Source organism: Garra rufa, chromosome 22, assembly GCF_049309525.1.
Source record: "Garra rufa chromosome 22, GarRuf1.0, whole genome shotgun sequence".
Classification (NCBI taxonomy): domain Eukaryota; kingdom Metazoa; phylum Chordata; class Actinopteri; order Cypriniformes; family Cyprinidae; genus Garra; species Garra rufa.
Window position 1 is genome coordinate 21,241,359 of NC_133382.1, and position 15,078 is coordinate 21,256,436.

General features: G+C 40.8%; 1 protein-coding gene across 1 annotated transcript in view; it reads left to right on the forward strand.

Annotated features, from left to right (window-relative positions):
* Nucleotides 1–12,731: 12,731 nt before the first annotated feature.
* Nucleotides 12,732–15,078, forward strand: part of wnt3 (wingless-type MMTV integration site family, member 3) — a 41,999-nt gene continuing 39,652 nt past the window's right edge. The window contains exon 1 of the mRNA XM_073827853.1: nt 12,732–12,811. Within this exon, the coding sequence (XP_073683954.1) occupies nt 12,732–12,811 (80 nt within the window). The remainder of the gene's footprint in view (nt 12,812–15,078) is intronic.

Here is a 15,078-nt window from a genome sequence, read left to right on the forward strand (position 1 = left end):
GGTTTTCATCACCATTCATCACTCTTCAAGTAGGATTATTTCATCAAGAACGGATCAAATTTCTGGTACTGGAGAACTCCACTGTGGACATCATTCTCGGTCGCCCTTGGCTACATCGTCACCATCCTGAACTCCGCTGGGATCCATGTGACATCATCAGGTGGAGTAACCACTGCCAGAAGAATTGTTTTACCAGAATACCAAACCCCGTTAGTGCTCCTCTCACCATCACAGCTACCAGGATTGAAAGTCCAGAATCAGTAAGCAGTGTGGAAATCCCAGCGGAGTATCAAGATTACGAGGACGTTTTCAGTAAGCAAGCTGCCACCCAACTTCCTCCTCACCGGCCATGGGACTGTGCTATCGACCTGCTACCTGGTGCTCAACTACCTAAAGGACGTATCTATCCCTTGTCCAACCCGGAGCGCCAGGCGATGGAGGAGTACATCCAGGAAGCATTGAAGCAAGGATTCATCCGTCAATCCACCTCACCAGCTGCTTCTAGCTTCTTCTTCGTGGGTAAGAAGGATGGAGGTCTCCGTCCCTGTATTGACTATCGTCTGCTTAATTCACACAGATCATCCAACAACCATACCCTCTTCCACTCGTACCTGCCACCCTCGAGGAACTCCGTGGGGCTCACATCTTCTCTAAGCTGGACCTGCGGAGTGCTTACAACCTCGTTCGTATTCGTGCGGGAGACGAGTAGAAAACAGCGTTTATAACACCTGCTGGCCACTACGAATATCTGGTTATGCCGTATGGTTTGTCCATCAGTCCCTCTGTCTTCCAAACGTTTATGAACGAGGTGTTCCGGGAATTTCTCCATAAGTTTGTAGTCTATATTGACGACATTTTGATCTATTCGCGGAACCAGGCCGAACATCGCCAGCACGTCCGTCAGGTCCTCCAGGTGCTCAGGCAACATCAACTCTACCTTAAGCTGGAGAAGTGTGAGTTCCACCAGAACAACATCCAGTTCCTAGGCTACAACATCAGTCCCGAGGGTGTGCAGATGAATCACGATAAGGTGCAGTCCATTCTGACATGGCCCAAACCCAGTACAGTCAAGGAACTCCAACGATTCCTGGGATTCTCAAACTTCTACCGCCGGTTTATCAAGGATTACAGCATCATTTCTGCACCCTTGACCTCCCTCCTTCGTGGTCGACCGAAACACCTGGTCTGGAACAACTCTGCCCACGAAGCCTTCCATCAGCTACAGAAGATCTTCAGCACTGCTCCACTAATCCATCATCCCAACCCGGATCTGCCATTTGTGGTAGAGGTAGATGCATCCACCATCGTCGTCGGAGCAGTGCTGTCACAAGCAGCTGGTGAGTCCACTCTGCTCCATCCCTGTGCTTATTATTTCAGAAAACTGTCTCCGGCGGAGCAAAACTATGATGTAGGAAATCGAGAGTTGCTTGCCATCAAACTCGCCTTGGAGGAGTGGCGCCACTGGCTGGAAGGGGCTAACCATCCGTTTACCATCATCACGGACCATAAAAACCTCCAGTACCTGCGAGAAGCTAAACGCCTCAACCCTCGCCAGGCCAGAAGGGCGCTATTCTTCACCCGTTTCCAGTTCAAAATCACCTACCGCCCCGGATCCAAGAACATACCGGCAGATGCGTTATCCCGACAATTCTCTCAGGATACAACCATGGAACCCGATAACATCATCCCCACGGATCTCATTGTTAGCCCCATCCAGTGGGACATCGACACCTGGATCCAAGAAGCCACCCTCCAAGAGCCTGCTCCGCCGGAGTGTCCAGAAGGTAAGATCTACGTGCCCAGCTCCCAGCGTCAACACCTTCTGGACACAGTTCATCAATCTCCGGGCTCTGGACACCCAGGTAGCAGGCGGACCCTCTCGCTCATTCAATCTCGGTACTGGTGGTCCAGTATGACTCGGGATGTCATCAGGTACGTCCAAGGTTGCTCAGTCTGTGCCACTTCTAACACTCCACGTCATCTGCCCACAGGAAAGCTGGTACCACTACCCATCCCGCAGAGACCCTGGTCCCACCTCGGGGTTGACTTCGTGACAGACCTACCCAACTCAGAAGGAAATACCTGCGTGCTGGTTGTAGTGGATCGTTTCTCTAAATCCTGCAAATTCATCCCCTTGGCAGGCCTCCCCACGGCTATGAACACCGCTGAGTTACTCTTCCAGCACGTGTTCCGTCACTTTGGTCTCCCCGAAGAGATTGTGTCGGACCGGGGTCCACAATTCATCTCTCATGTCTGGAAGGCCTTTTTCAAATCACTTGGTGTGTCTGTTCATCTCTCCTCAGGATACCACCCTCAGACCAACGGCCAGACTGAGAGAAAGATCCAGGAACTTGGACGTTACCTCCGGTCATACTGTTCTGCTGACCAACACAGCTGGAGCAGGTTCCTCCCGTGGGCCGAGTATGCACAAAACTCCTTACGTCAGGATACTACTGGATTGACCCCCTTTCAGTGCATACTCGGTTTTCAGCCACTGCTGTTTCCCTGGACGGAGGAACCCACGGATGTTCCAGCTGTCGACTACTGGTTCCGAGAGAGGTTTGGTTCCCAGATTTAATTCTCATTGAAAATATTTGGTTGAATTTGAAGAAAGCAGTAGCAATGTGAAACTAAAGATTATCAGTGGTCTAAAAGCTTTTTCGGGCGAGGAATGGGCCAAGATTGCAGTAGAGAGGTGACAGAAGCTTCTAAATACTTTCAAGCAGTGTTTATTGCTAGTTTTAAAGAATAAAAGATTCTGCACCAGGTTTTACTTTTGGGGTTGAATAATTTTGAACATGAACATTTAGAGCCAACTTAATTTTCTTTCATTAGTCATCAACTTACATTCTTAAAATTACTCAAATGTGTATGAATAAACTTTCTCTACTAGTGTACTGATGCCTTTGTTGAATTGTTTTCACAAAATTTTGTTCTCTGCAGCAAAACGTCTTGCAGGTCAAGGGGGTTGAATAATTTCGATTGCAACTGTACATCATATATTGCATTGCTTAACTATTTAAGATTAAACATGTGAGATTGATCAGTAAAGTGTCGGGAAGGGTATGGGATTAAATTATTATGTGTCAGGTTTTATATTCAGGGGTAATTCATAAATTATTTTTTTAATTTCTAATGTGTACGGGAAAATGTAATTTCATAGGTGTTTCTGGGTTTATTGCTATTAAAACAAACAGATTTTTTCTTCCTAACTTTTTTAGTTTGTTTTATGAAGGTTATGATCGGGTCACATTGGAAAGCTTTCATGACTTATTTTTGTAGTTTTTTTATTATTATTATTATTATTATTATTCATGTAAAGAGTTTACTCATTGTTTGAGAATATTTTCTAAATATTAAATATATATATATATATATATATATATATATATATATATATATATATATATATATATATATAAATGTAAATATATAAATATAAAATACATTTTTTTTATATAAATATAAAATATATATATATATATATATATATATATAAAAATGTAATATTAAATATATAAAATTTAATATTAAATATTTAAATATATAAAATTTAATATTAAATATTTAAATAGCTGGGTAGAATTTTTTTTAAGGTCAATAGAAAGTTAGGAAGAACAGCATTTATCTGAAATAGAAATCTTTTTTATCATTATAAATGTCTTTATCATCACTTTTGATTAATTTAAAGCATCCTTGCTAAATAAAAGCATTAATTTCTAGAATTTCATTCCTAAAAAGGCTTTTTATTTCAGATAAATGCTGATCTTTGGATCTTTCTATTCATCAAAGAAACCTGAAAAAAAAGTACTCAGCTGTACTCAACATTTTAAAATAAATAAAAATAAAAAAACAGTTATTTTAAACAGTAAAAATACTTTTAAAATGTTACTGTTTTTGCTGATAGATAAATAAATGCAGGCTTGGTGAGCAGAAGAGACTTCTTTAAAAAAAATCTTAGTGTTTAAAAAACTTTTGACTGGTAGTGTATATGAAAATAATTTATATCATTTCATTTTTATAAACTATGACTGATTTGTGAAGGTTAATTTAATTTGAAAACAGAATATTTTTGTCATGTATGATTACAATTTAATCTCTAATTTTGTAAAACCATCAATAAAAGTGTGCACTTCAGTATAGGGACCAATTCTCACTATTAACTAGTTGCTTATTAGCATGCCTATTATAAACATACTGGCTGTTTATTAGTACTTATAAAGCAGTTATTACACATGACCATATTCTACGTCCCTAATCCAATAACTAAACTTAACCACTACCTTACAAACTATTAATAACCAGCAAATTAAGAGGTTATTTGAGGAAAAAGTCATAGTTAATGGTTTGTTAATAGCGTGAATTGGACCCAAATAATAATAGTGGCCCTCTATAATATGTTCATTATTTTCAGAAGACAAAAAAGACAGACATCTGCTTTTAGACATAGTTACAAATTATCATTTTAAGGTCAAATGATGTTTTTCTAAAGCTTAAGATGTTACCACATCTCAGTCACCTAAAACAAGACAAACACTATGAAAAACTGAGGATGTTCTACAGTTGTTGCATAATTTAAAAGCTACTAGATTGACTTAAAACTGCTATATTTGAAGAACTTGTACCAAGTATCTTCATGTAGTCATCTTATTACTGTGATAGTCTTGTGATATGACCCCTTCCTCTTTCATGTTGCATAATGTGAAGCTAATGCTATAAGGGCACTAATAGGCTGTAGGGCCACTAATAGGCTTCTAAAAGAAGCTATTTAGTCTCTGGGCCAAAGATGTGTGAAATATCAGCTCTGCTACACAAACTCTGTCATTTTGCCCTGTAGGAACTGAAACCTGAGCCATGTGTCTGAATGACGTGGGAGCGCCTTCACTGATGATTAAACCGTAGCAAACGCACACAACTTCAAAGCACTGTGGTCTTCACTCCCTTGCTGTTACAATGCTCTTGGCGGGGAGCTACTACATTTTAAAAGCTGTTAAATTATATCTTGGAGCTCAGAACATGCTACTCTGATATTCTTTAACAATGCAACCCTTAGGCCCGAAGATTTATGTTTCGCAACGTGATGTGATTCCTTCAGCTGGATCTGAGCCTGTTGGAAGCTAAAGACAAGATTACATTTAGACTCCTATAGAATTGCAGCAGCATTGTGTCTTTCTGTCCCCCGAGGGACACATGCTTGTGACATTAATTAACCTTTAAATGATGACTTTATGCAGAGTAAATCGCTGCAGATGAGATCAAATTGCCATTTTGTTGAAAAAAAAAAGGCTAAACTGTGGCTATTTTCATTTTGTAATTCACTTATACTTTTAACAGATGCTGCTTTGAGGTTTTTGACAACTAGAATGAGTCTATGAAATTCATAAAGTGTATAGAAGCATGAAGCTTCCATAATTACTACTGTTCGTTTTACGGAAGACAACCGCTCAGGGAATATATAAGAGATTATACAAGACGAAAGTTACGCTGACTGTTCATGTTCTTACACACGTACGCATATTTGCCCCAGAGGTTTTTAACTAGAATTTGGAACATTCCTCAGCTGCATGCCTAAAATATTTCAAGCCAATCTCAACCTATTCCTGCTTTTAAAAACACGTTAGCATGCAGATTCCACTTTTCCCAAATAAATGTAACAAGATATTGAGGTTTAAGAAGCACAGCAGTTTCAACTCATTGTAATGAAATTATGTATGATACAACAAATGCTAATAAGACATGTAAGACGATCTGCAGTCTCTACATAGAGAATAATTTTAACAGCAATTTCTTAGATAAGTGTGTGACAGTACTGAGGGTAACCAGAAGATGTCAGTATGAACACATTGTTTATGTTTTTGTCTCACTAGAATAGATCGTTTATACTCACTGAATTGAGTCAGGTTTAATTTTGACTACATACTACATCCTTACTATATTCTACAGCTTTAATGTTTACTGCTTTATAAAAACTCATGCGTTTATTTTGTGTTGTTAGCAAATACATGTACCTTATATATTTTGAATTGTATATTTAAGTGATGAATTAGTACAAAAACAGGTTTGGGGATCCGTTGTAAAAAAGAGTAACTTGTACAGTAGTTAATGGCTGTCACCATGGACGTCAACACTTCCAAAAAACGTCCAAAAATAGGGTACAACAGTTTGTCACTGGGAAAGTTGCCTCAAAATGACCTTATTCACCACTAAATCATTCATAGTAATACTCTAAGGCAGTAATATGCACCTCAGGGCAGTGGTTATGAATCCTAGTCCTGAGAATCCCCAGCACTTCATTTTGGATGTCTCTCCAGGGGTGTCCAAACTCAGTTCTGGAGGGTCATTGTCCAGCAGAGTTTAGCTCCAAATTGCCTCAACATACTGGCCTGGAAGTTTCTAGAATCTAGTATGCCTAGTAAGACCTTGCTTAGCTGGTTCAGGTGTGTTTAATTAGGTCTGGAGCTAAATTTTGCAGGACAACAGCCCTCCAGGACCAAGTTTGGACCAAGTTACACGCTGTTGTACCCCTAAATTAGGGGTGTCAAACTGAGTTCTTGGAGGGACACTGTCCTGCAGAATTTAGCTCTAACCCCAATTAAACACACCTGATCCAGGTAATTAAGGTCTACCCTGTTAAAAAAAAAAAAGCATATGCTGGTTAGGTATATTTTGAAGCATGGCTGCTGGTTTGAGATGGTTTAAGCTGCTCCTTCGCTGGTCATGAGCTGGTTTAAGCTGGTCCTAAACCAGTCCTAAGCAACTAGCTCCTGCTCAGGACCATCTTAAACCAGCAGCCATGCTTCAAAACATACCTAACCAGCATATGCTGGTTTTTTCAACAAAGTAAAGGATTACTAGAAACTTGGAGCTGCACTCTGCAGAACAGTGGACCTCAAGGAGCAGAGTTTGACAAATGCGCCCGAAAAATACCTTTTTTTCTGACAGTAAAGGATTCTAATAAACCTCAAATTAAGAAGGATCTCACCATGGTTTCTTAATACTCAAGTGACAGTAGCTAGACATCTTAATGGGATAACGAATGAAAATACTGTCAGAATGTACTCACCCTTTTGACGTTCAAAACCTAATACTTCTATCCACCTTATAAGTGTCGGGCTTCCTGTGTCATCCGCTTCCAGTTGTTCTTAGCTGTGCAAAACAGCTCGTTTGGCTTCTTGATACCATATTGTTTTAATGTATTGTCTTAATTATGAACACAACGGTTTGTACAAACAGTTTTACCATTTACTGCACTTTGTTATTCTTCTTGCTATTTCCCTACAGAGGCTTATGAACCGGAAGTCTCACGCATTACCAGAAACAGCTTGCTTCCTCATTGAAAAATAAGGTAGACAGACAACAAGACAAAAACACACCATAAAAGAACCATAACAGCAGTTCATACAAACCATGCACTAAATTTCAAGTCTTCTAAAAAAATATATGATAGCTCTGTGTCAGAAATAGACTGAAATTTAAGAGGCAATGATATTTGCCATTGTTGGTGAAAAATTTGGAATTACATGTGCCATCTGAATCTACATAAATGCAAGAGCTACAGAATTTTTTTTTTCTGATATTAAACTACTGAATGGCTTCGGAATACTGAAACATATGGATTACTTTTATGCATTTGATGTTTATGATGTTGTGCTTTTTGGTGTATAAGACTAAGTAAATTACAGAATCTTAAATTTTAAGTTAATTATCCCTTATTATCAGATGAAAGCAGTCAAACATCTTAAAGGAATGGTTTACGTAAAATTGGAAATTCATTATTTACTCAACCTCATGTTGTTCATCTTTATTAAACAAATTAAGGTATTTTTTATTAGATTTCTGTCCCTCCAATTCCCTCCAAAGAGGTCCATTCTACCAAAACACTGATGTTTCAAAAAGTTTGAAGCTGCATAAAGACTTAATATAGGCTTTCATTCATACATAATGACCAGCACACATGTATAGCACATTAAATATGGTACACATGGATGCTGAACCATACTTGCTTGATGCACAAGAACAACCCTTTCAACCAACCATTTAAAGGGATAGTTCAGCCAAAAATGAAAATTCTGTCATTAATTACTCACCTTCATGTCGTTCCAAACCCATTAAAAACCATTGTTCATCTTTGGAACACAAGTTGAGATATTTTGTATGAAATCCGAGAGCTTTCTGACCCTGCATAGCAACCAAACTACCATGTTCAAGGCCCAGAGTTCTGTGACATATTGCGTTGCTGTCTATGCAGGGTCAGAAAGCTCTTGGATTCCATTCAAAATATCCTAATTCGTGTTCCGAAGATGAATGAAGGTCTTACGGATTTGGAACGACATGAAGGTAAGTACTTAATGACAGATTTTTCACTTTTAGGTGAACTAACCCTTTAAGAAAGCATGGTAAGAACCTTTTTTCAGTCTGAGGTATATTTGAATCCTGTGAAAACTTAGCTAAAAGACATTTTAAGACTGACATAGACAAACCTTCCATCCCCAAATGTCATATTTAACACATACAAGTGACATTATTTCCACTTCCCTTTTTCAAAATAAAATCCATTCATTCAAAACTCTAATATCATCATCTGGGGCCTGGGGTTTGGACTGTCACACTCTGAAAATAAATACGGTCTACGCTTCTCGCGTCTGATTTGATATTTGCTTAAGAATGCGTGCCAGGCGTCGTGCTTTGCAAGGATAACAGTACCCCGAAATATGCAATATGCCCTGGTAATGTATTCATTTTGGAGCTTCAATAACCCTGAGTCAAGAATAATTTCAAACCTGAGAGAAGAGGAAGAGAGGGCTTGTGACCCAAGCCGGTCTAATGATAGCCACACTGGAAAAAGCTAAAGTACTGACACTCCATTATTGTCCTATAGAGGAAGCTGAGGATTAGAACACCAAAGAATTTCAATAAAAGAAGTGTCTGTTGTGGGGCCGAGGGTCCTGGGGGGCTGCGGAGCTTTAGGCATTGTCCTGGAGGGTGATTGAGAGCGAGAGGAGGGGAGAGGAGAAGCATTGTGCAGGGACCGAGCCTTTCTAAAGGTGGTTATTAGGAGAGAAATGGCGTGGGGGTGGCTGTTGACTCTTCATCTTGTGTGAACAAAGTATCTGGCATATAGCTCTCTCTCTCGCGGCTTTCGCTTTACGACGGCCATGAATACTCTCGGCGGGCTCGCCCAGACCTGCGCGAAGGCTTATTGTCCGGCTTAAGTGCGGTTTAATTAAGCAAGCTCTGTGTCCTGAGAGAAGAGAGGCGCTTTAAAGTGCCCGAGTCCTGCGGAGATGCCGGGGATGATGCGTGGTATCAGGACTATTGAAGGGGAAAGTGTTTGCTGCTCTAATGAAAAAGGTTTGTTTGGGGGGGATGAGCGGGGAGGGCGGGAGGAGTGTCTCGGCTTTGTCCCCAGCTTACAAAGTAGGGACAAAAGCAGTGATATTATACAAATGCACCCATTTCCAGGACATGATGCGGGGACGGGGGCCCGGAGACGGGTCGGACTGCTCCATCTCAGCCCTGTTGGCACCTTACAAAATGATTTTTTCCCCCCACCACAAAGATACGCATTCTAGTTAAATCCCGAGAGCAGGGGCTTCTGGGTACCGCAAATTTGGGGGTTGCGGACTTAAGCGGATTTTCTCTGCAACTGTAAGAACAAGCTAATTCCTCAGACCTCCTTTATCTCTAACATGGTAATAACAAACAATGAAATGCTGAAGAGAAAGGGCCAAAGGAAGAGGAGGGTGGAGAGACGCAGACACAAAAGAACGAGAGATGGAGGGAATGAAAGAGAGGAGAGACATGTGTGAGGAGAGGGTGGGCTTGGGCGTGTTAAGAAACTTTCTCACTCTAGTGTTAAGTGTGAACGCTCCGCTAATCCAGGTTTTATTGCTTGCCTGTGTCCGGCCACACTGTCCGGATTGAGTGAGTGTGTGTGTGTGTGTGTGTGTGTGAGAGGGATAGTGGGGGTGTACACATGTCCCTCTTTGAGGGAAAGCCTGAGAAAGAGCCGGACCTGGTTACGGCCGTTTTCGGGTCGCCTTAGAAACCCGCACCACAGGGGTCCTCTGTGTATGTCTCTGCAGTCCCTACGCATGCTGCTAGCAAACACATACGGATAAAGCTAACGTTAAAGGTGCGGTCGCATTAGCGACTTTCGGTGAACGTTCGCAGGCAAAACAGGTACATAATGAAGAAGAAAGTCACTTTCCAATCAAGCATTTCTTTATGTTGGTCGAATCGAAAATTTACAGAACGCCATCCTTCCATCTTCCATCGACTCACAGGAAGCCAAAAGGGTCTCTTTCCCAGATTATAGGGGCTACTTTGTGGGTGTGTAGGGTGATGTATTAGCCTAGCCCTAATAAAAAGCAGGAGTGTCCACAAACATGACTTAATGAGGGAGGATGAGAGACTCCTGACCCAGAGGTCAAAGCTCCAGGCGAGTCTCTTTATTCCCATTGATCTGCTAGTGCACTTCATTTCCATGCTCTAGGGCCCACTTCAGTAAATTCATTAAGTGCGATTGATACGAGAATCAAGACTTCCTCCGAAGCACAATGGCTATGCTAGGAGGGAACGGTCTTGTTTGTACTGTAGCTGTGTCAAGCATCTCTGGCTTTTGTCCTGGCTTCACACCGTTGCGGTGCACGCTGGGGTTCGAGTCCTTGAGATTCTAATCGTAAGCTCATTTCCAGCCGGTCCGTTGTGTCGCGGCCTTACGGCCTTGACCTGGGAAATGTGGTTTCGCTGTTGTCGAGATGCCGACCACAGACCGTTCCTCGCCTCCGCTCGTAAATTACGCTCTGATCAGGTTTTCCCAGCCAATCCTGGCGAGCAGATCCGCGTCTGTCACTCTTTAAGAATGCAGAATCAAACCGCTGATCTAGGCAAAATGCAGCTGATGGAAAGCAGATCTTTTTCTCGATGTCGGGAACGCAACACATGCTAAACGTCTATGTAACCTGCGGTCTAACAGGTTCATATCTAATCAGATCAGGGATGGAGCATCCTGTTAGATGCAGTTTATGTCAGAATGACCCCTTCGAAGTGCAGTTGCAGCACAGCTCTGACCCTTTTGATGTGGGAGAATAAAGGCAAAGAACGGGGCAATGGAAATATGACCTCCAGACCACGGTCAGAGCTGTCAGTGTCTCTCTTCAGCTCCTGTGGTGGCTGCGCACAGTCCATGTCCCTGCTGTGAGTGAGACAGATAGATGCACTAGCAGATAAACAGAAACACAGGCGTCTGTCCTTGATCGCTGGATTCGAGGAGAGTTTTATCCAACCACAGCCAGGCAAGAGAATACCGGACAATAACACAAATTAAGCATTCCTGGAAAGAGGTGGGCACTTATGTGAAAATGTTTTTTTGATTGTGAACTGGAATTTGAAGTGAATTGGCCATCTATCTATGAAGTCCTATTAACCAACTCTAAAGCTTTTAAAACTTTTTAAAACTTTTAAAGAAACTATTTTTAAGTCACTTCACAGTTTAAATTTGAATTTAATCCTGCTTTGTTACATTTGCATTCTAACTCTCAATTCTCTCTTCAAAATTCGGATTTATTCTTAGTTTTGAGTGGAAATCCACACATTTGAATGCAATATTTACCCAAGTCTCCAGTATTTATACCTGAAACCATTGTAAGTTCAACTCTGTCCCGGCATTTTAGATCAGCCTAAAACAGAGGCTATATATGCATTGTCATCTTTTAGTGCTGTCTCTTTCTCAGTGGCGTCTGCCCTCATCCCATCCGAATGACAATAGTGTTTATGTAAAATGTGCTGCCTTTGGGCCACTGGGGCACAGAACACTGCATGCCTGGCCCTGCCACACCACCTTTTACGGCTTTTTATTGTGTTCCCTTTGTGTCCCATCGTCACAAGGGGAGGACGCGGCCATCAAAATTCTCCAAGACAAAATTCTTCCTAACGTGTGAATGCATGTGCACGCACACGCATCCGGAACAATTAGTTCGGGGCACGGCGTGCTAAAATACGGAGGCGACGTTCCCCGATGCCGTCAGCAGGCCCCGACTCTGGAACAGCTGGGTTTCCTTGATGTTAATACAGACAATGTAGATCTTAATAAGACAAATCTACCTCTCCGAAACTCAGTGGTGACACCCTTTCATTCTTATTCCCTCCCAGCCTCCTCTCTCTCTCTCTCTTTCTCTTTCTCTCCCTCTGTCTCTTTCTTTCTTTGCTACATTACCAGGGGGTGGTGCATGATTGACAGATGGGCAGGAATAATAATTTTTTTTTTTGCGTAACCTAAGGCCATGCTCTGTGATTGGCTTGCCAGCTGACATCTCCAAACCTCGCTTGTCGTTTTTTTCCCCTCTCTCTCTCACTCTCTCTCTCTCTAATATTGGCCCTGATGATCCTAAGGGGAAAAAAGTGGGGAGAGAAAAAGATATGTACCTTAGGGAAGAACCTCAGTGAGAGGGAGGGAATCAGAGGACGAGTAGGAGCGTGTGTGCGAGTGTGTGAAAGAGACACTTACTCTCCTAACTACTGGGACACACACACTTTCCTCACCCAACTCAAAGAAGCAGCAAACCCTGGAGAATTTTTTATTTTTACTTTTTTTTTTTGCCTTCATTTAAACCCCAATATTGCTAATTATTCTCTTAAGCATCCGTCTGCTGGGACTTAATTTTCAGCCCCTCTCTAGGAATTCTATGTACTGATCAATAGACATTTTCCATCCACACAAGACATACCTCATGGATTTGTACCTGGTTGGATATCTCATGTGCATGTGGTTGTCCAGCTCTCGGGTGCTTGGAGGCTATCCCATCTGGTGGTGAGTAGCAATGATCCCCACTTTCTGCATCACTTTCTCCAGTAGCACTGGGGGAGAATGGTGGTCAGTGATAATTTTTCAGAGGGCAGTAAATACAGAACACTTTCAGTTGACTGCGTGGAAAAAAGCTTCTCGGCTCAGTCCAAAGAATCTTAACCTCAGCCACTGGAGGGATGGAAAAGGCTAGCCTGTCTTTTTCCTCGCTGCCGCGTTTCGCCCGGCTCCATTTATTGTCAATGTTCGAACGAGGCTGTTTTTGAGGCTCCGAGTGTTGTGAAATAGATGCAGTGTGTTTGTCAGAGATAAGGTTAGGTTAAGGTGTCAGCCAGCAGCCTGCTGGATGGGGTATATTGTTGTCTTCGCTAATAGCCTCAGCACTCCAGCCGTGTTGGGAGTGTTAATTGGGGCATTAGTGTGGATGTCCCTTGGCTTGGGTCTCAATAAATTCATTGGGGTTTAACCCTAAGTATCATTACACCATAAACCTGACGTAGCATTGAACATTTATTTTTCTCTGAGTAAATGTGTATTTGTGATTTTCAAAATTTTGATTTGCTATACTAGGGATTCTCCAAATTACTGACTGTACAAATAAGAGCTTATTTGAGGTATATTTGTAGCAATAGCCAAAAATACATTTTATGGGTCAAAATTATCAATTTTTTTTCTGTGCCAAAAATCATTAGGATATTAAGTAAAGATTATGTTCCATGAAGATATTTTGTAAATGTCCTACTGTAAATATATCAAAACTTAATTTTTGATTAGTAATATGCATTACTAAGAACTTCATCTGGACAACTTTAAAGGCGATTATTTAGATTTTTTTTTTTTTTTTGGCACTCTAAGATTCCCAATATATATTCCAAATATTGTCCTATCCTAACAAAACATATATAATTTGAAAGCTTATTTATTTAGCTTTTCAGATAATGTATAATCTAAATTTAAAAAAAAAAATTGACCCTTATGACTTTTTTGTGGTCCAGGGTCACATTTTGCAGCATAATTAATCCTAAGTATATTGAAATGGGCCGCTAAACAGTTAAGGCAATAAAAATCAAGACAGGTTGAGTTTAGCCAATCTAAACAAATTAAATAATTAACTACTTTAATCTCACTAAAATATATTACAATTTTGAATAATATAACAAATACATGTAACATATAATTTAAAATGTTAACATACATGAAAGTTTTCCCATTTGTTCAAATTCTGTTATTCCGATTTGACTACTGTTAAAGCACTTATGTTCATTAGATTTCGCTCCATTCTGCAGAGATCATATTTACCTCCGACTGGTGCTGATATGTCATAGTTCCACTAATTACCCCATCCTCAAAATGCCACTGACCTCACAGGGTTCTCTTGTAACATGAGTCTTTTTGCGAAAATATTTGTGTAGGCGTACGACAAAAGCCCCCCTGGCTCATGATACAATACTTGTCAGAACTAATGTGCTTTAGTAGTCCCAGTTAGCATGTGGTCCCCGCTGCACTCTCGTTCCAAACCACCAGCATCTTCTGGTTTCGTTTATGAAGCGAGAGTTGCCAAACATGCAGTCGCACTCATAGACTTACACACACAAAGGCCACGGGGCTGAGGCATTATTATTTGCGTGGCTTTAGTCGTAGGTTGACATTTAGTGAACTGACAAAGAGCAAACGAGTCTTGAGTCATTGACCCGCAGCTGTTTTCTCTGACAACGGTGTAATATTCACCCACTGACAATGCATAACCTAATGGATTGGGATAAATTTAAAGTGGAGGGGAGAGAAAACGAGAGCGTGAGAAAGAAAGTGATACGAAAACATACATGGCTGCAGGTTAATGGTTCGATGCGTCATCATTTCTCATCTTCTACCTGAAGGAGTCCGAATGGCATCAGTGACCCTGCGATCATAAAAAATAACAAAAATAGGTGATTAGAAAACAACATGTATGTAGCAGGTGAAATAGACGATGATGATGAAGCAAATTGTGCTGTTATGTCTACACTCATCTCAAATTAAATGAAAAAAGTGATCTCATTTGTGACCCTGGACCACAAAACCAGTCTTAAGTAGCACAGGTATATTTGTAGCAATAGCCAAAACTACATTGTATGGGTCAAAATGATTGATTTTATGCCAAAAATCATTAGGATATAAAGTAAAGATTATGTTCCATGAAGATATTTTGTAAATTTCCTACCGTAAATATATCAAAACTTAATTTTTGATTAGTAATATGTGACCCTGGATCACAAAACCAGTCATAAGGGTAA